This window comes from Oryctolagus cuniculus, chromosome 6, assembly GCF_051225735.1.
Source record: "Oryctolagus cuniculus isolate XC-2025 breed Fujian yellow rabbit chromosome 6, ASM5122573v1, whole genome shotgun sequence".
Lineage (NCBI taxonomy): Eukaryota > Metazoa > Chordata > Mammalia > Lagomorpha > Leporidae > Oryctolagus > Oryctolagus cuniculus.
In genome coordinates this window covers 133969817-133991727 of record NC_142872.1, presented here as the reverse complement: position 1 = coordinate 133991727, position 21911 = coordinate 133969817, and the positions used below count along the sequence as shown (strand labels likewise).

General features: G+C 37.1%; 1 protein-coding gene across 1 annotated transcript in view; it reads left to right on the top strand.

The window, feature by feature from the left end:
* EIF3E (eukaryotic translation initiation factor 3 subunit E) overlaps positions 1–21911 on the top strand; it is a 44777-nt gene that overhangs the window by 15214 nt on the left and 7652 nt on the right. Inside the window, exons 7-10 of the mRNA XM_002710732.6 lie at positions 283–407; positions 8496–8622; positions 9731–9832; positions 11497–11606. Coding sequence (XP_002710778.1) covers positions 283–407; positions 8496–8622; positions 9731–9832; positions 11497–11606 — 464 coding nt within the window. The remainder of the gene's footprint in view (positions 1–282; positions 408–8495; positions 8623–9730; positions 9833–11496; positions 11607–21911) is intronic.

The window sequence follows — 21911 nt, the reverse complement described above, 5'->3', positions numbered from 1 at the left end:
AAGACCTTTCTCTCTGTCTCTCTCTCTCACTGTCCACTCTGCCTGTCCAAAAAAAAAAAAAATACTATAACATGGAATCTGTCTTCAAAAGCAGGGTGATAGCTTGGGATATCAAGGATCCTATAGAGAGAAGATGGAAGGGATCAGACTTCAATCATAATGCCACTAGTGCATGCCTTTAAAAGGGCCTAGTTTTTTAATTATAATTTTGAAAGCAATAATACTTGTCTCTTTCTCATATATTAATAATTTTAATGCATACTTTTTTTTTTATATTTCTAGTCTGTGAGTTCTCCACTCCAGTCTCTTCAGCAGCGAACTTGGCTCATTCATTGGTCTCTGTTTGTTTTCTTCAACCACCCGAAAGGTCGAGATAACATTATCGATCTCTTCCTTTACCAGCCACAGTAAGTTTTCATTGTATAATTTTGACTCTAATCATTTGAAATTATATGGGATTTTTTAAGCTTCAGATGTACTTTTTTCTAATATTTTAATTTGTTGTCCTTCCTCATGTAATAGATTTGCTTCTTAATTGATAAATTGTAATATACGTCTTTCAAAGTGGCAGTTAAAATACGGTTCCTGAGTTGGCAGCATGGGCATCATGTAGAGTCTTAGGGAGTCACTCTAGAGAAGCAAAATCAGACTCTGCATTTTAACAGGATCCCAGTTGGTGTGTATATGCAGTAGGTACTCCATATTCCTCCTAGCTTCTTTATCCTCCCATATTCAATCTGCTGAAGATTGAAAGTATTCTGTGAAAAAGACATTGGTCTGTACTGCACAGTTTTTTTCTCATTCATTAGTGTTATATAACATTTACATTTTACAAGTAAGGTAGAGGTGATATAAGGCATACTGGAGGATGCCACTAGGGCATATGCAAATACTATGCCATTGTATACAGGGGCTTCAGCATTGGCAAGGGGTTTTGAAACCAACCTCTGTCTATACTAGGGCTGACTGTATTTAAAACTCTAGAAATTAGGCTCTGGACTTTATTATTTGATGAATATGTGTATCCTGTAGAAGAATCTGTTCTATATTATCTAGCTTGTGTTTAATCCTTTTGATGCTAAGAAAAAGCAATGCTTTGTGAATTAGACCATTGTATAGTTAGCTGGAAACTGTTTTTCTCAAGTGCTTCTTAAGCTTCTGCTCATTGTTTCTCATTTGATTGGAAAAAGAAAGCCAGATATGTTTTTGGAAACTGTTTAGACACTTGAGGATAATTTCTTCTTCTGTTTCCTTCAAATGAAATATTTCTATTTCATTCAATAATATGATTTTTCAGATTTTTTACTACTTTTACTGCTATTGGGTATGTATAGCTTTAAAAAATTAGGTGTCTGTGTTTTACTGTGTGCTGGGTGCTACCACAGGTTGTTTGCAATCTGAAATGTTAAATAAATGATCGGATGATCATATGATGGTGTCCAAAACTTGTGGGAAAGGCTTACAGGGGAATGGGCATAGTAAGGTTAGCAACTTTATGTGACAATATCTTACAGGTAGATTGCGCAGAACAAAGCTTAATTAAATCCAGAAAGACTGATATGTAAACCAGAATGTATTAGTAATTTATAAGAAGAAATGTAATGCTAAGAGAAACAAGTGCATTTGACCAGATTGTTCTGACAGTGTCCGAGGGTTAGTAGGAAGTCTTAATAGTAAACTGAAGGTTGCTTTATAAGTACTTGAAATCAGGATAGAGTTATTTTATGACTAGAATCTTTGATAGCACCATCAAGTTAACGACCTTAGGTAACCATCCTCATAGTAGGAGTGTTTGTGCCACTTGGATTAGTGCTGTGCACATTTCTTTTGCATATTAATCACTCTAAACATTTGAACAGTCTTTTCTAAGGTTTGCGCTTTATCATTCATGAATCTATTTCATATCCATACCCCTCAAATCTACTCTCATTCCTTTCTGTCCCCAGTTTTTCTTTATCTGAGTTAATGTCTTCCTAGATTCACATCAGGTCTTCCTGATATGGTAGCTTTCTCTTACTGATGTGACTAATCCATCTTTGCTCTGTTGTGTCCTTTGTTTCCTTAATCCTCCAAGAGAAGTCCCTTGTATTCTGGTCTTCAGAAGTAGCTTTTTCTTATACCCTTTGAGGCTTTTATATTTTAGAAGTTTTTTTCTTGTGATACTTTTATGGATTATAATCCTATGCCTAGTTGAGGACTCAAGTATCCAGAAAGATGAGCAGTATGAAAACATTGTAAGAGATTTGGAGATACTGGTGAATGAGTAAAATAGCAACATGTGTCTTTGTTAAACTGTCCATGCACTTTATAGAAAAGACGTTTAAAGAGAGTTTCAGTATCAAAAATTGAGAATATATTTCTCATTATTTGGATTTTAATCAAGGATACATTCAATTGAGAAGAGATTTTATTTTTTAAAGATTTATTATTTAATTGAAAGAGTTACAGAGAGAGAAGCAGAGACAGATGTTCCATCTGCTAGTTCACTCCCCAAATGGCCATAAAGGCCAGGGCTGGGCTAGGCTTAAACCAGAAGCCAGGAGCTTCTTCTGGGTCTCCCATGTAGGTGGCAGGGGCCCAAACACTTGGGCCATCTTCTGCTGCTTTCCCAGACACATTTGCTGGATCAGAAGTACTACAGCTAGGACTGTAACTGGCACCTATATGGGATGCAGTGCTGCAGGCCACAGCTTACCTGCTTGGCCACAGCACCTGCCCCAGAAAAGATTTTAAAAATGGCAAAAGCGTTCAGTATTTTCCCTCCCTCTTGAATAAAACCTGTAAGATCTTAAAGTGCTAGTCTATATTCTCATCAGAAATGCAAAGATAAGTCTATCTTGAATGAGCAGATTTGACACTGCTTTTAGAGCTCATAAGAACTAGTCATCTTTTTTTTTTTCTTTTAAGATACTGTTTACGTATTTCAGAATCAGAGTTAGAGACAGAGAGAAGGAGAGACATAGAGAAAGGTCTTACATCCGCTGGTTCATTCCCCAAATGGCCACAATGGTGAGAGCTGTGCCAATATGAAGCTGTGAGCCAGGAGCTTCTTCTGGGTCACCCACGTTGGTGCTGGGACCCAAGCACTTGGGCCATCTTCCACTGCTTTCCCAGGTCATAAGCAGAGAGCTTGATCAGAAGAGGAGCAGCTGGAGGGGACACGAATCAATGCCCATATGAGATGCTGGCACCAGAGATGAAACCAGCCCACTGTACACCACAGCACCGGCCCCATGGTTCCAATCTTGCTGTCTGCTGAATGGGTTAAGGATAAGGAAAGCTATGCCTGAACTCAGCAATAAGAATTAGCTTTCCATGCTATTAGTTACTAGATTGACTGTCTGTTTTTTCAGTTGTGTGTGTATCTAGAATGTAAATCCAAATGACTCCTAAAAGATTACCTATAAACTGGAAAAATAAAAGGATTCAGATACACTGAAATTTTTATAATACAAATAAGGGGGAAAATAGTGGCACTTAATTCCTGACAGCATTCTCTCTTTTATGAAATTAGAAAGCAGTGTTTAATTCGTTAGACCAGCCATTGGTTATAGGTGTTGTTTTTTTGTTTTTTGGTTTTTTTTGACAGGCAGAGTGGACAGTGAGAGAGACAGAGAAAGGTCTTCCTTTTGCCATTGGTTCACCCTCCAATGGCCGCCGCAGCCGGCGCACTGCGGCTGGCGCATCGCTCTGATCCAAAGGCAGGAGCCAGGTACTTCTCCTGGTCTCCCATGGGGTGCAGGGCCCAAGCACTTGGGCCATCCTCCACTGCACTCCCTGGCCACAGCAGAGAGCTGGCCTAGAAGAGGGGCAACCAGGACAGAATCTGGCACCCCGACTGGGACTAAAACCCGGTGTACCGGTGCCGCAAGGCGGAGGATTAGCCTGGTGAGCTGCGGCGCCGGCCCGTTATAGAAAGTATTATCATTGAGATCCCATAAATTAAAGATGAAATTCAAATTTTTACAAAAGGAAACCAATACCAAAAAAGTAGTGTTTTTTAAGTTTTAGTATAAAATAAGGTAGAGAGTCATTGTCATAGAAATATAATTAGGGTTGGGTATTGTGGCAGAGTGGGTTAAGCTGCTGCTTGGGATGCCTGCATCCCAAGTGCCTAGATTAGAGTCCCAACTTTCCTATTTCCAGTCCAGCTTCTTGCTAATGCTCCTGGGAGGTAGCAGATGATGACCCAGGTACTTAAGTGCCTGCCACCCATATGGGAGATTCAAATAGAGTTCCTGGTTCTTCGCTTTGGCCTGGCTTAGCCCCAGCTATTGAGGGTATTTGTATGGAAGATCTGTCTAATAACTGCCTATCAATGAAGAAAACTTTTTTTTTGAAAATATCAAACTATATCCTACAAATGATTATTTCTTTTAAAATTAATGTTTATTTGTTAATTAACAAGATAAATTGATTTCTAGAGGCTTCTTCAGTTGCTAAGTTAGTTGGCAGCTGGATTTTCATCCCTGATTTTTATTTAATCTGTTGACTACCATTATACAAGAGTTCTTCAAAATGTAATGAAAAAACCAAAATAAACTTAGGTTTAAATTCCATTTTTCCATGAGTTTTTTATAAGTGCCCTTGTGTTTTCTGCCTCATTATTAATGCCTTCATTACTTGATTTTTGCTTGATTCTAACTTTTCATATCTGAATATACTTAATTTAAAAGTCATCATTTCAGCCACTAGTATCTATTTTTCATTCATGAATAAAGTGTCATGTTCTTAGTTTTAATTTCTGTTAGGACAGTATTACCCTTTGATGTGTTATTGAGTATATGTTAAATTGATACTTTACATAGATCATGAGTTGCAAATTTTTTTTTAAAACATGAAATACTTTGGAGATAATTTACACATTCATCCATGAGATGAAAGTTTAGACATTGGTACAGGTTGAAAGGTCTCCTATGTTACCTTTATTATGTCAGTCATAATTTAGTCTAAGCTTAAAATACAGATGGTTTCTGAATTAAAAAAATGAACATTTAAATGTAACATATAAGATACAGGTGTAAAGTAGAGCAGTATTCATAGGCTATTAGAGATGAAACTCTGCCACTAATTGTAGTTTACTGTTAGGGAACAGAACATGCTCATGAGACAGTGCTAAAAGGAAGATGTGAAGTTCAGTTAGCAAAGAGTATTTGTTTCCTAAATAAAGTAATATGAACATCTTAAGTTTCAAGTTTTATTTTTATTTATTTGAGAGTCAGAGTTACACACAGAGAGAGAGGTCTTCCATCCAATGGTTCACTCCCCAATTGGCCCCAATAGCCGGAGCTGTGCCGATCCGAAGCCAGGAGCTTCTTCCAGGTCTCCCATGCGGGTGCAGAGGCCCAAGGGCTTGGGCCATTTTCCACTGCTTCCCCAGGCCACATCAGAAAGCCAGATCAGAAGTGGAGCAGCCAGGTCTTGAACTGGCACCTACATGGGATGCTGGTGCTTCAGGCCAGGGCCTTAACCCGCTGGGCCAGAGCGCCAGCCCCCTCAGGTTTTATTATTAATAGGCTTACTAGATCGTATCTTTAATTTTTTTTAAAAGATTTATTTTATTTATTTGAAAGACGGAGTTACAGAGAGAGAGGTCTTCCATCTGCTGGTTCACTCCCCAGGTGGCCGCAACAGCCGGAGATGCGCCAATCAGGAGCCAGGAGCTTCTTGCAGGTCTCCCAAGCGGGTACAGGGGCCTAAGGACTTAAGCCATCTTCTACTGCTTTCCCAGGCCGTAGCAGAGAGCTTGATCGGAAGTGGAGCAGCTGGGACTAGAACCGGCACCCATATGGGAATGTGTTTCAGGCCAGGGCGTTACCCACTGTGCCACAGCACCAAGCTCGATGGTGTCTATAATTACCTTGTCTCCAACCAACTTATAAGCATTCTTGAAGACAAGGTTTTCATTTTTGTAACAAGTGTATAACAGGTACCATTTTTAATTTGGTAACATATTTTGTTTTATCTCTTAATAATTAAATTTTCTGGCCTACAGTTATGAAATATTGTAGGACATTTTCCATAAAATTGTATGACTGAAGTAGAGTTATGATAGAGGGAAAAAACCATGATGAAACAGTTCCGATTATCTGTCGAGATCATACTTCTGAACACAAATATTAAAGGGCTTATTTAAAATTAAAAAATTAAACTTTGGTTTCAAAAATAGAGCAACTACCATGTTTTTATGTTTAAACATATAAACTAAAAACAAAAAAAGAGCACAAGTGTGTTCAGTTGTGTCTGCTAAACACTGTAGGTTTAACACTTATCAGTGGGAATTGGAAAAGAAACAGAGTGAGGATGAAAATTGACTCTTAAATTTGGATTAACATGAAGAGAGATGATAAATCAGGGAAGTATGAAACAAAACACGGTGTGTCATATATTAGCCTGTTAAAACCTATCTGGTTTTCCTTATAATTGAACTAAATTTATAATTGATCTTACAAAAACATGAATTGAGATAACTAAAATGTCCCTATTCCCATGGCTCCTGTGGCTTTTTGATCATAGGTGCATAAATACCTATAAGCACAAGATGAATCATTTGCCATGGAAAGTATAGAATTCCAGCCATATTTGGAGTCTGGAACGTAGTACTACTGTCTGCAAATTGCGGACTAAAACTGACCCACAGTGTGTTTGCATATGACCTGCAATCTAAGAATGATGTTTACATATTTTTTTAAAGATTTATTTGTTTATTTGAGAGAAATCTTCCATCTGCTGGTTCACTCCCCAAATGGCTGCAAGGGTTGAGGCTGGGCCAAGTTGAAGCCAGGAGCTTCTTGCTGGTTTCCCACGTGTAAACAGGGGCTCAAGCACTTGGGCCATCTTTTACTGCTCTCCCTAGGTGCATTAGTAGGGAGCTAGAAAGATTTACTTATGTAATTGAAAAGTAGAGTTACGGGGCCTGGGAGGGGGAGGACAGACAGAGATCTTCTGTCCATTGGTTTACTCCCCAAACAGCTCCAGCAGCCAGACTGGGCCAACCCAAAGCCAGGAGCCAGGAGCTTCATCCAGGTTTCCTACATGGGTGCAGGGGCCCAAGCGTTTGGGCCATCCTCCACTGCTTTCCCAGGCACCCTAGCAAGGAGCTGAATCAGAAGTGTAGCGGGGCTGGCGCCATGGCTCACTAGGCTAATCCTCCGCCTAGCGGCGCCAGCACACCGGGTTCTAGTCCCAGTCGGGGCGCCGGATTCTGTCCCGGTTGCCCCTCTTCCAGGCCAGCTCTCTGCTGTGGCCAGGGAGTGCAGTGGAGGATGGCCCAGGTGCTTGGACCCTGCACCCCATGGGAGACCAGGAAAAGCACCTGGCTCCTGTCTTCGGATCAGCGCGGTGCGCCGGCTGCGGCGGCCATTGGAGGGTGAACCAACGGCAAAGGAAGACCTTTCTCTCTGTCTCTCTCTCTCACTGTCCACTCTGCCTGTCAAAAAAAAAAAAAAAAAAAAAGAAGTGTAGCAGCCGGGTCTGGAACTTCACCCTTATGGGATGCAGGTATCACAGGCAGTGGACCCATAAAAATTTTTTTCACATACCCTCCTATAATAGTGTTTTTCATGCCATGCATAGTACATCAATGCAGCACTTTATTTATATTTTTGTTGTTACTAGTGTATACTTGTCAGATCAAAACAAAGAGGGAGCAGTAGACTTTGGGTTCTTAAGGCACGGTGGAGTGGGGATTTTTTTTTGGTACTGAGTTAGAATGCCAGGCATTGAACTGACATGCTAGCCATGCTAAAAGAATGCCATATACATTCATATTACCAGACCATAAGTCCTCACCAAAGCATTCTCAGCAGACAAAACAGAAGCTGTCATGAAAATTTAGAAAATTTAAAATGTGATATTGCATCATAGCAGACGTTTCTCACAAAAGTTAATGAAAATGAGGCTTCAACCAAAATAAGTTGGGTTTTTTGTTTGTTTGTTTTGGATTTTTTATTATTTTTGTTGGTACTTGAGGGGCAGAGACAGAGCTAGCTCCCACTCACTAATTTACTTCCTGAATTCCTGCAACCAGGGGCTTGTCTGGAGCCTAACCAGGCTGGGTCCAAAACCAGAGGCCAAGAACTCAAATCGGGTCTCCCATGGGGGTGGCAGGAACCCATTACTTCTGCAATTGCTGTTACCTCTGAGGGTCTACATTGGCAAAATGAAGTAGTCAAGAACTGGAGTCAGCAATTAAAGCCAGGTTCTCTGATGTCAGGCATGGACATCTTAACCACTAAGTTAAACACCCACTCCCAAAGTAAGTTTGACTCATTTTTTTTGTTAGCTGGCATTTTCATCATTTTGTTTCCTGAAGTTAGATTCTGTTTCTGCACTTTCTTGGAGGAAATCCCCTTACAGTGTTTGCAGTCTCAGACTAGTGAAATATTGCAATTTAATGGGCTATACGAGTGTTTCCTTTAATTCACACTGGCTTGTATATCTAGAAAACTAGGGAAGTTATTAAATGTTAGATAACTTTTGTATTTTAACCCTAGGTATCTTAATGCAATTCAGACAATGTGTCCACATATTCTGCGTTATTTGACCACAGCAGTCATAACAAACAAAGATGTTCGAAAACGCCGGCAGGTGCTGAAAGATCTTGTCAAAGTTATTCAACAGGTAAAAATTAATCTTCATTGATTTTTAAACATACCTAATTTTTTTTTTGACAGGCAGAGTGGACAGTGAGAGAGAGAGAGACAGAGAGAAAGATCTTCCTTTGCCATTGGTTCACCCTCCAATGGCCGCTACGGCTGGCACACTGCGCTGATCTGATGGCAGGAGCCAGGTGCTTCTCCTGGTCTCCCATGGGGTGCAGGGCCCAAGCACTTGGGCCATCCTCCACTGCCTTCCCGGGCCACAGCAGAGAGCTGGCCTGGAAGAGGGGCAACCGGGACAGAATCCAGTACCCCGACCGGGACTAGAACCCGGTGTGCCGGCGCTGCAAGGCGGAGGTTTAGCCTTATTGAGCCACGGTGTTGGCCATACCTAATCTTTAGATGTACCCTCTTTATTTTAAAGTAAAACCCCTACTTCTTAAGATAAAAATGTTTTTAGAAAATAGGGAAGTATACATGAAATTTAAAAGATGGATGACCCTCTTGGACATTACTCTCTGTAAGTCTAAAATATACCTATGTTAGATGTGATAGAATGATTATTGCTGTCTACTAGGTGGATACTTAAAATATATTATGTACTTGTGTTACTCTTACTACAGAGTGAAAGAAGATCTGGAGTCTGGAACTGTTCATTGAGGGGTCATTACTTGCCTCATAATTTAATAAGGGTGATCTGTATGGAGAATACAATTAATTGTCTCCAAATTGAGTAACACTACAGCTGATTGATTTTTGGTAAATGCTTCAGCAAGAACCATGGATTGAAAAAAGAACTTAAAATATTAATTTGATCTAAGAATGAATTAAGTACAGAGAAGTCATTACCATTCAGTAGGGTATGGATGTCTTTATATTGGGGAAGTTTATCACTGTTTACTGACTAATGGAGACTTTTGGTATTGGAATTACTCTGGGGAGAATTTAGAGAACTTGATTTGGAAGACATGATCCTGGAATCAGTGCAGAAGCCATTGCTTTGAGATGATAGTAATTTACTAGAAATTAATGGCAACAATAGAGAAAACATGAAAATTGGGATAATCTAAGGACATTGTAATAAGTAATGTTGAAACAGATCTAACTTAACCTTTGACTTAATTTTACAGGAATCTTACACCTATAAAGACCCAATTACAGAATTTGTTGAATGCTTATATGTTAACTTTGACTTTGATGGGGCTCAGAAAAAGCTGAGGGAATGTGAATCAGTGAGTATAAAGTTTTACTTGCAAACTAATACTGTTCTTAATTCTTTTAGCATTATAGAGTTAATCTTGCAGTGTTTTAATTATCATATCAAGTAATTCTATCAAAAATAATTGTGTATTTTAAATAACTCATGGTTTGAGAATTTGTTGCTATAGATAGATTCCTTTTGTTAAGAAGGTTTATTCAAACATTTGGATATACTGTAAATTCACAGGTATATCCTGATTCTATGTCTTACTCTGAATGAGTAAACATAAAATACTTCCTGTGTACTTTAGGGTGATCACTTTGAGTTGCCCATCACAGCTCTTGTTCTCAGTTTGTTTCTTAGGTGGGCTTATCTTGGGAAATGTTCACATGATTATATTTCTCATTTGCTATAAAGCAGATTATTATTGTATTACTAGTGTCCTATTAGCAGAAACTAAAATTCCTTGAAGAAATGTGGAAAAGTTAGATTATGGTTCTTCTGAATCAGATTGTAAGTTTTAAGAAACTAAACTAAGAGCTTAATTGCTAAATTTAATTGCCTTTACCACATTCACACATTACTAGTCATCGGATTCATCTTTTCAATACAAATTTTGCCACAAAATAAGTAAATTTTTTGACAGACTGAGATCTTATTTCTATAAGGGAACAATACGTAAATACACTCAGAGGTGATTTTCAACTACTATACAAAATATAGAAGTAGAAACCAATATTATAGCTTGTGTTACTATAGGCACATGTAACATTTTATTAAAGTAAATATTGGTGTATGTTCATTATGCTTGAGTATCTAGGGCTTATTGTGGAACCAGAAGAGTCAGAGGACATTTGGGTTCTTAAAGTAATCTTTTATAATCGCTTTAAGTAATACTCTGAGCTCAGAAACAGCTCTTAAGGCTTACTTGTCTGGCTGAAAAGCCCATGAGAGCATTTTGGGCATGGAAAGTCAAGACACTATGGCAAAAAATGTTCTCCATGAAGGATCTCTGTGAGTGAAACCCTAGTAGAAAGAAGTGGCCATCAAAGGAGGATGTACTTTTCTCTGAAGGAAGGAGAGAACTTCTACTTTGCTTATGGCTTTGTCTAAATATTGACAGAGATTGTAGATTCCATACCCTTGGCAGCTCATGTCAAGAGCCTCGGGTGGTCACTGACATCATGCATAAGAGTGTTAATTGTTAAATTAACAACAGGAGTCATATATAAGAGTGTTAATTGTTAAAATAACAAGCAACAGGAATCACTGTGCACTAACTCCCCTTGCAGCCTCTGTCTTCAGTGAGTTGTATTATGAGAATGTGTGCGTGTGTGTGTAAATTGTTGAAATCTTAGTATAGAGTTGATCTTCTCTGTACAAAGTTGATTGAAAATGGATTGTAATTGGGAATGGGAATGGGAGGAGGAGGAGGAGAAGGTATGGGACTGTGGGTGAGAGGGTGTTTATGGTGGGATTATATTCCTAAAATACTTATGAAATTTGTATCCTTAAAAGGTAAAAAAATTAATAAAATAGTCTTTTAGTTATACCATAAATGGAATAGCATTTCCATAAATACATTCCATAAATATATATATTCCATAATGGAATAGTAGCTACAAGTTTTGAGTCAAGTTTTTGAAAATTGCTTGTCAGCATTATTAATTTTTTCTTTTATGTTTCATAACATAGGTGCTTGTGAATGATTTCTTTTTGGTGGCTTGTCTTGAAGATTTCATTGAAAATGCCCGTCTTTTCATATTTGAGACTTTTTGTCGCATCCACCAGTGTATCAGCATTAAGTAAGAAAACCCTGTGTTGATGTGTATTTTCTCTTTTTTAATGTCTTGGAAAGTTACATTTAATAAGATTCCAGTTAATTTTATTTCCATTTGCTTTTAGAAGAAAATAATTTGATAATGGATTACTTTTAGCACCCCTAACTTTTTTTAATTATGAGAAGCTACAGGCTCAGAAATATTTAGCTTGCATGATGTGTGGCACAACATAATTTTTCAAAAAGATAACATAATTGACAGTTACCTAATATTATTAAACCATTACACAGGGAGGAAAGTGAAGTAACCAGTTTTAAAAATGGTTTTCAACAGTTCAAGAGTTAGCCCTTCATAAATCAGAAATTCTGTTGAAAGACTATTACATTTGGCAATCACTTCTGTTAATTGAGTTTGTTTTTATTTAATTACATATTTGAATTCTTATATAGTAAACTGCTGTAACATGCGCTAAAATGTTGAAACACAGAAAAATTATGGTGAATTTTAGTTGAAATTCTCTCTATTGTGTAAAAAGTTATTGGGGAAAGTTGTGAAATGTACATAACCTATTAGAAAGTAATTTTACGTATTAGAATTTGAAAAATAGCCAGTGCCCTTTGGCCACAGATGAAGCCAAACATAATTTTTTTTTAAACTTAGCTACTTTAATGTTTGCCTCTAAGGAATTGTGTAGACCAGATTCTTTTTCTTTAATGCCATTTGTTTTTTGCTTGAAGGATCCATACTTTGCTAATTTTATTGGATTGTCACTGAAGTGGTTATCCAGGGTTAGAAGTATAGGATGATTGTGGGTTTTTTTCTGTGGTAACTGAATCCTTAACATCAGTTTTATTACTACTTTTCTCTAACTTGCAGACAATTTTTAAATCTTACTCTTTTAAAGAATACATTCAAATTCTTAGTATGTAGTTTTTTGTGAAATAGAGGTAGGTGCATCATATGTGGGGCGCTGATTTAGTTTTATTGGTACTTTTCTCTAGTTTGGAGACAACTTAAAAATCTTACTTTCTTAAAGAATACATTCAGACTACTAATAGGTGCATCATATGTGGGGTGCTAGTGGACAGTTGATAACTGAATTCTTGCATTGTTCTTTGTTTCTGAAATTTATGACTAGGGTTGTGAAATAGGGCTGTTAGTGTTTTGATTTCCCCATTTCTGGTTAGACTGTGGTCACTTGGGTGGTGTTTTTGTTTTGTTTTATTTTGGTTTTTTTTTGTCCAGAACTTTACCTCTATAGTGAGCCTTTTGAAAACTGACTCTTGTTTTTGTAATTTTAATACCTAGCATACTAGCTTTCTAGCATATAGCATGCTTTGTATAGTGTAGTACAGATATAGTATAAATATTTGTAAAATGAGTCAATTTCTCCTGTCCTTTGTATTAGTAAACATGCATATTTGTCCTTGGTATCGCTTTCTTTAGTTTTCACTTCTGTAGTACCACAAATAAGATTTGTTCTAATACTGGCTTTTTCTCTTTATTGAATCTTACTTTTTTCCTTGGGACTCAGTTTATGATATTTGTTAATTTTTAAATTTTATTTATTGGAAAAGCAGATAGAGAGCTCCTGTCTCTGTTTCACTCCCCAAACGCCTACAGCAGCCAGTAGTGGTCCAGGCTGATGCCAGGAGCCCAGAACTCGATGCCAGTCTCCAGTATGGGTGGCAAGGACCCAAGTACTTGAGCCATCCCCTGCTCCCTGCCAGCATGCACATTAGCAGGAAGCTGGAATCAGAAGCAGAGCTGAGATTTGACCCCAAACATTCCATTTTGGGATCTGGGCATCCCAAGCAGCTTTTTAACCACTTAACTACATCAAATAAATGCTCACTCTTTTTATAATGTTTAACTGTAAAATTACTTGTTCTGCATACTCACATGATATATACAGTTCTAGAAGGTAATAAATGGACTGGGAATGTTTATGTAACCTTTCATATGACATTATCATTAGATAAGAAATTTTCAAATTTATCTTGATGTAGGGTTTTGTTTTTTCTTTGATTGGACCACAGAGAATTCACTAAACTACTTTAAGATTAAATTTCTAGTGCCTTTGCAAAGTCCAGAAATCTTTTTATTCAAATGATAGAATTCTAGCCGGCGCCGCGGCTCACTAGGCTAATCCTCCGCCTTGCAGCGCCAGCACACCGAGTTCTAGTCCCGGTCAGGGCGCCGGATTCTGTCCCGGTTGCCCCTCTTCCAGGCCAGCTCTCTGCTGTGGCCAGGGAGTGCAGTGGAGGATGGCCCAAGTGCTTGGGCCCTGCACCCCATGGGAGACCAGGATAGGTACCTGGCTCCTGCCATCAGATCAGTGCGGTGCGCCAGCTGTGGCGGCCATTGGAGGGTGAACAACAGCAAAGGAAGACCTTTCTCTCTGTCCCTCTCTCTCTCACTGTCCACTCTGCCTGTCCCAAAAAAAAAAAAAAAATGATAGAATTCTTTTCTCTTAGGTTTTTTATACTTTGGGAAGGGTAGTTTTGGGATATTTTACTGACTTAGGTAATTGAGAATACATAAATTCATTTCTGTTCTTTTAAAATTAGGCCAGAATTTTTTGAGCTAGAAGAAATTAGAAAGTTTCTAATCTAGCAACATAGAACTGTTAAATCATCTGGAGTAGGACTTCCCATAGAATTCTCTGCAGTAATGGAAATGTTTTATCTGCACTTGAAAGGTCCTTCACATTTCAAGTTGAAGAACAATGGCTTTCAACTCATGTGTGTGATATATGAATGTATTATGCATTTATATGTGGGTATAAGCAGATCAAAGCAGAGCCCCTTCACGCTGCTTGTTACTAATTCTCCTGACCACTGACTATTTTAGCTGAGGAACTTTAGGCTTAGGGACATTAAGCTGTATAGATTTTATTTAATATTAGAGCCTAGGTTACTAAGTCTCTGATATTCATTGTACTGTATCTCATTGTTAATTTTTATTCATTGTGAGCAATTTATATTTTTTAAATGAAGATTTAGTATAATTTACTTTTTAATGCATCCATTGAGCCAGTAGGAATACCATTAAGTCAGTTTTTGAGTCTGTCTCAGTATGTGTAGAGTTTTATTTTATACGGATTATCTGTAAGTACTCCTGCATTTTTTTTTCTCAGACTTTGTGCTAGTCTTTAGTTTGTTTTAGAAATGCCTCGGTCCTCACGTGGCCAGAATTTATAGCATTTTATAATGTCTACATAACCATAAAGGAAACATTCCTGATATTTCATGTCCAAGTATCTGATTTTTTACTGATTTGGGGGGGTATACATGTTGTAAATCCTGTAAATTTAGTCCTAATTTAGTTTTGTTTTGTTCTTAAAATTTATTTATTTATTTGAAAGGCAGAGTTACAGAGAGGTCTTCATCCACTGGTTCACTCCCCAAATGGCTGCAACGGCCAGAACTGGGCTGATCTGAAGCCAGGAACCAGAAACTTCTTCCAGGTCTCCAAGGCGGGTGCAGGGGCTCAAGGACTTGGGGCATTGTCTGTTTTCCTAGGCCATAGCAGAGAGCTGGATCAGAAGTAGAGCAGCCAAGACTCAAACTGGCACCCAAATGGGATGCTGGCACTGCAGGCAGCAGCTTTACCTGCTATACCACAGTGCCAGCCTTTCTAATTAATTTAAACATTTCTATTCATTTCATTTACATCTCAGAATGGTAGGTATGAATAGAACGTAACTTGACTAAAATATGATTTAGGCTTAACTGGAGTAAATAATTCCAAGATTCATCAATATATAATTGGAAAAGAAATATGATCTTGTTTTTGGCAAATTTGAGTGCTACAGACAGCACTGTAGGCATTTTAGCCTTTAGTACTTTGTCATTACTTATTTGAGAAATCGCTTTCCTTGCATAGAAGTTTAAATGGAATTGAACAAAAAGTATTGCATTCAGGCAATAGTTGTGTTTTGTTTGTTTGTTTGTTTGTTTGTTTTTGTTTGTTTTTGTTTTTGTTTTTTGACAGGCAGAGTGGACAGTGAGAGAGAGAGACAGAGAGAAAGGTCTTCCCTTTGCCATTGGTTCACCCTCCAATGGCCGCCACGGCTGGCACGCTGCGGCCGGCGCACCACGCTAATCCAAAGGCAGGAGCCGGGTGCTTCTCCTGGTCTCCCATGGGGTGCAGGGCCCAAGCACTTGGGCCATCCTCCACTGCACTCCCGGGCCACAGCAGAGAGCTGGCCTGGAAGAGGGGCAACCAGGAAAGAATCCGGCGCCCTGACCGGGACTAGAACCCGGTGTGCCAGCACCGCTAGGCAGAGGATTAGCCTAGTGAGCCGCGGCGCTGGCCTTTCTTTGGGTTTTAATGATGGTATCATTTTTAGTCTTTAGTTAATAATCAAATTTTCCTAAATTTATTTTTGTAAGTATTGGTTGACTGTATCAAAAAATACTTTGACCCGCACTGCGTCCTGAATGAAGAAACACTTTACTAACAAAGCTCTAAAACTATTTATATAGCTCATAGTCATTAACAGGCTTTATTTTACCTTGTTTTAAACTTTAAAATTTCATTCTGTTCTCAGAGATGTAATTTATATTTTTCTTTGGTGCTTTTTTGTGCCTTTTTTCTTCTGCAGTTCTCCAACGTGCTGGGGATGCTACCTCCCAGCATGATAAGCAGATAGGTTTACCAACTAGTTCTCCCTAGTTTTCTCTTATCCTGTCATCCCACTTGCCTTTTCTGTGGGGCTATATAAATAGCACGAGATCCAAAGACTGAAGTTGTTGCTCCAGTGTAGAAATGAAGTCTACATGTTGCCCACAAATGAATACACTAAAAACTGACTCCCACTGGAACTCCAGCAGTCTTAGTGAACATCTGCAACCCTAGAGTTCCAGAATGGCCTCTGATGTAAAGTAGAGGAGTCACCAGGACCTGAAGAGTACAGTGTAATCCTGGAATTCCGGAGTTCCCATTTTCTCGTGAATCCTCAGCTCCATTTGTTTTCCCTTTGCCTGGGGCCTGGGAGCTGTCCATCCTAGACTGAGAATTATTGAGTCTGCTATGCTGTGATGAATAATGGTGCTGCTGTGCCCTGTCTCTGGGGCGGCTATCCAACATAAAGCCAGAATCAGAACCACAGCATTTGGTCTCCCGCATCTTAGGCATGAAAATACAGCCTGCTGGAGTAATTGAGTGAAAAATGAATGAGCAACTTAATATGTTTAGTATAATGCCTTATGTCCTTAGTCTTCATATTTTAAGGCTGCTTTAAAGGGTTAGAAATACTGCAGTTGAAAATAATATATATAATATTGTACATTTATAAATACAGCAAAAATCTCTAACAGACTCCACAGAGTTGGAATTCATAACAACCAACAGAGCTAACATTTATATTTAAGCAATATGTAGAGTAAAAAGTAGTTGTTCTCAGGGCCAGTGTTGTGGCAGTAAAAGTAAAGCCATGGCCTGCAATGCCAGCATCCCATGTGGGCACTGGTTCAAGTCCCAGCTGCTTCACTTCTGATCCAGCTCTGCTAACACCTGGGAAAGCAACAAAGGATGGCAAAGCAATAATTGTTGACTGAGCCTGCCTCCTAAAAGCCAAAAGTATGTTCTGGGGATAAACTCCAGTATCTACCCTGTAGTTCTTAAAAGGTCTTCTAAGTAATTTTGATGTAAAATGTTGTGTTTGTTTTTTTTTAAGTAAATTTTTTTTATAGTCTCATAAGTCAGCATTAAGAAATAAAGATGATACCCTACATCCTTTACTCAGTTTTCCCTTATGGTAATCTCTTGCAAAAACCACAATAAAATATTGGCCACCAGGATATTGACAGTCAAGATAAAGCACATTTCTGTCACCACACAATTTCTCAAGTTGCTCTCTTATGGCCATATTTCCTTCCTATCCTCTTTAATTCCTGGCAACCACTCCTCTGTTCTCTGTTTCTATAATTTTATTGTTTATGAATTTACAAAACTTTTTCTAAAAGATGTGTCCAGCTTTCTAAAGAAGACAAATACACTATGTATCATCATGCTGATATTAATTAATAGCAATATATCTAATAGTATAGTTGTTTAAAGAAGATATTACAAATATTAATGAATACTTCTTCTGAGCAGAAAATAGGGAGCTCACCCTTTAAGACTTTAAAATTCAGAGGAAGATATAAATATGAAATAAGTATACAAATACATGAAATCACAAATTATAATAGGTGTTTCGAAAAAAATGGAAGAACTAGAATAACATGAGTATATTTTGTACATTGGAAAATCAGAGAAGTTGGGGAGAAGATTCTATGACCCCTCATAACTCTAAATGGAGTATCTTTGGGCCCCAAATTACAGTTTTTCCCACTGAGTACTCGTTATGACAAATTATTCCACTTGTAAGTTTATGCTGATCTGTGTCTGCCTGTAATTAACTAAAGTTATTTGATATTCTGTCTTCTGGGGGAAGTGAAAAGATGTATCTCTTGCCCTTTTTCCTTTCCCCAAGGGATGTGTTTCAAATCTTGAATAGCTCAATTTTCAGCCCATGGTTTATTAAACAACTCTTTGTATTTGTGATTTGGAACATTCTCTGTAAAGAGATTTTTTGATTAAATGCCTATAAACACATATGATAGTCACATTTTTATAAAAATGCATATTAAGAATGGTTTTTATAAGTTTATATACAACCCTATAGATTTGTAGGATAAGGATACAAATCTGTTTATCATAAAGTATGTAACATCTGTCAAAAAAGATTATCATAGTGGAGTTTAATATAGTTGAATTTATAGCTGAATAGCTTATCAGACACAGTGTGTTTTTGAAGTTTAAAAGCTGTTTTAAATAATCCGTGGACCAGTTTTCAATTATAGATAAAAACAAAGTATGGAAATAATATTTTGAATGTGTATGACAAATATGTTGAAGCATTCATTAATATAATTTCCCTATACCAGGATAAGTTTTGGCTTTTTATAAAAGATGGTATTTTCCAACTACTCTTGTATTTCTTTAACTTACGAAATCATTCTACTTGCTTATTCTATTAAGTAGTATTTTACGTCTGAGTATTTTTCTTGAAGTTCTTGTTACTGCACAATCAATATTTAGAATTACACTCACTGATAGGAGAAGTAGCTTCATTTCCTCATGGAGATAAATTGTTTTCAATAAATGGTTTCAAAGGCCATTATACTTGTATTTATACAAGTTATTTCTGAGTTAACTTATTTCTGATTACTGAAGATATTGGAAAATTATTGAGAGTTTTCAGTTGTCACGTGAAGCATTTAGTTTCTCAGTTTTCTCCTGTTTTCTTTTTTCCATTTCCTCTCAATATTACAGTGAAACCCAGTCAGCACTTAAACATTTATTATTTAATTAGTTGTCATAGCATACTATTAGGAAAGGCTTGGAGTGATTTTCTTTGGAAATGCTAAGTATTTGGCCACAGTGTTAAGTAAAAATCTGGCCAGAGGTTTCCAGATCCTAATGCTTAAATCAGCAGTATTTGTAATAAATTGTGCTTATCAGATAAAATTTGGAAAGCCAGATTATTTAAAGAGGTTATTAGTAAGACATACGAAACTGTCCCCAAGTCCTTATTTTTGCAGATCTTTAGTTTTTAGTATGGGGAATACAGAGTAGATAGATGGGGGCTGTGGGGAAGGTTCAGACATTGGAGTCCTCTAAAAGATCAGGCATTAAATACTTGATAGAAAATCAGTCTAGAGTTGAAGTCTTCATCGAATCCCTAAATTTAGATATATGTATCTTGTGTTCTTAAGTGAGACACCTAATATTAATTTGCCCAGAAACAAAAACAAGTATCTGATTTTGTGCTAAAAGCATGTACGTGCTTAACTAAATTAAACTACGGATGAAATACTTAACTTTGTTATGTCTTTTAAAGTAGTACTTAATGATTCTGTGCACATCTTCTTTAACATTTTCAATATTATGTTTTTCTGTCAGCTGAACAGGAAAACTAGTCAATTTAAAGATGTATGTAGGAACTTACAGAAAATAAAGCTACCTGTATACAAGGTTGACATTTTTTGGTGTAATTTAAATAACAAGACATTATTTTTGTGTCAAAAATCTGGGTTGAATTATTTTTCTAAGAAATTCTTCATTTTGCACGAAAATTAGAAGGATGGATTTGTATATTTGGGAATTTTGATTAATCATTTAATTTTTTTACTGAATATTTTCATGTTCCTTAAACTGTACTCTTGGCCACATTCTTTAATTCTCTCTCACAGTGATTGGTAGGTTAGATAACCTGAAACGCCATCAATTATTTACCAATACTTCTTGGACCTTATTTCAAGTTTTTCTGTGACTTGATTTACTAAGTAAAGGATCAACAAGTGTAGAACAAACAATAAATCTCTAAACTGGGATTATAGCTCAGAGCGTGCAGACATTTATGGGTCTTGATTCATGTTGCCAAGTTGCCCTAGCAGTTGTCAGATAAGAGATATAAGAATATGGATATAAAGAAAGAGGTAGGGAAGAGAATTCCAGAGTTGCTGCATAGAGTGGAGTTTTGTTTTAAAATCTGAGATTATCATTTCCTATTATTATTTCCTATCATATTCCTAAACCCCCAGACTAGAACTGCGTTTTAAATCTTCCAGTTTTTCCTCACTATATTGAGTGTTGTTTATATATTTGGGGAATTAGATGATTGTCTCCCAGCCTGCCAGCTTAATTCTGGAGGCTTGAGGAAAAGATGGTATTTTTGTCACTAGCAAGTAATAAGGTTCATATTTTGTTGAATGAATGACAGGAAGGAAGAGAATTAGTTTGGTTTGGCTAGCATATGGAATTCATAAAGGACAATAATGGGAGGCTGGAAAGTTAAATTATATAGAGCCATGAATGAGCAACTTAGAAGTTTGAATTCTCTTTGTTTGGTATAAAGGTTCTGTTAAAAGTTTTCAAAGGAATTTGGGAGTAAACTGATCAGTTGAGTTTTAAGGCTAAGCCAGATAAAATATATTGAGGAGAGACTCAAGAGGTAGTTTAGTTAAAAAACTAGGAAATAGTAATAGAACCCAAACTAGTATAGTGTATAGAACAGCAGTCAAACGAAGAATATTATTAATTGATTCCTGAGTGATGGTCAATATGCAAATTACTGATTATATTAGCAGTGAACAAGGAAGATGGATTTATAGTATTTGTAGAAGTTATTTTTAAAACAACTACAGTGTTTTGAATACTATGGGAAAAATAATTGGGCTATGAAAGTGTCAAACAGATAAATAAATCATAGTTGGGAGTGGTGTCTTTGGTTGGCTTATGAGGGTGCTATGTTAGCTGTCACCCATGTAACAGCCACGAGAAGAAAAGTGTGAATGGTCCATCTAAGCAAACAACACAGCATTGTGCAAAGATCTTGAAGTGGTTTAGAACATTGGCATATTTGGTGTACACAAAGTATTGGTATCGAGACGAGAATAAGTCACTTTAGATGAGAAGCAGTAAGAAAAAATAATTGATAAGACATCTCATTGGATGTAGGCAGCAAGGAGAATCAGATCATCAGAATCCAGGTTTCAACACTAAATGTTTCATTATCACTTTAGTTATTAGTCTTTGAATAGGATTTATATAATAATTTTAAATTTTTACCCACTACAGATAATTAATTGGTATCTGAAAGTTATGTTTCTACTTTTTAAAAGCAGAATATACAGGTCCTGAGAATACAATTTGTTTAGTTTGTGCTAATTGGAGTAAAATGATTAGTATGTTATAGGAAAATCTTTTTTGAAAATGCTTTTAGGTTTTTTATTTTTTTATATATTTGTTTTTAATTGACATAATTTGTAGGTATATTGATCACCTCATGTATTGATAATTTTGTTGGGGACATCTAAAATCCTTTCTGTTAGCTATTTTGAGATACACGGTTAATTGTTGTCAACCTTAGTTACTCTGCTGCAGAACATTAGAAATTATTCCTTCTCCTCAACTGCACCTTGTACCCTTTAGCTATTCTCTGTCTGCTCGTCCCACCCATACCATACTCTGTTAACCACTATTTTACTCCCTATTTCTGTGAGATCAACTATTTTAGTTTCATCTGTGGGAACACTCAATACTTGTTTTACTATGCCTGACTTAATTCACTTAACAGAATGTTAACTTAACAGAATGTCCTCTAGCTTGTTGTGTTGTCACAAATGCTAGGATTTAATTCTTTTTTATGGCTGACTAACATTCCACTCATCAATCAATGGGTGTTTATGTTGATTCCTTATATTGCTGTTGTGAACAGTTCTGAATAAACACAGAAGTTTGTACCTCTTCAGCATACTGATTTCTTTTCCTTTG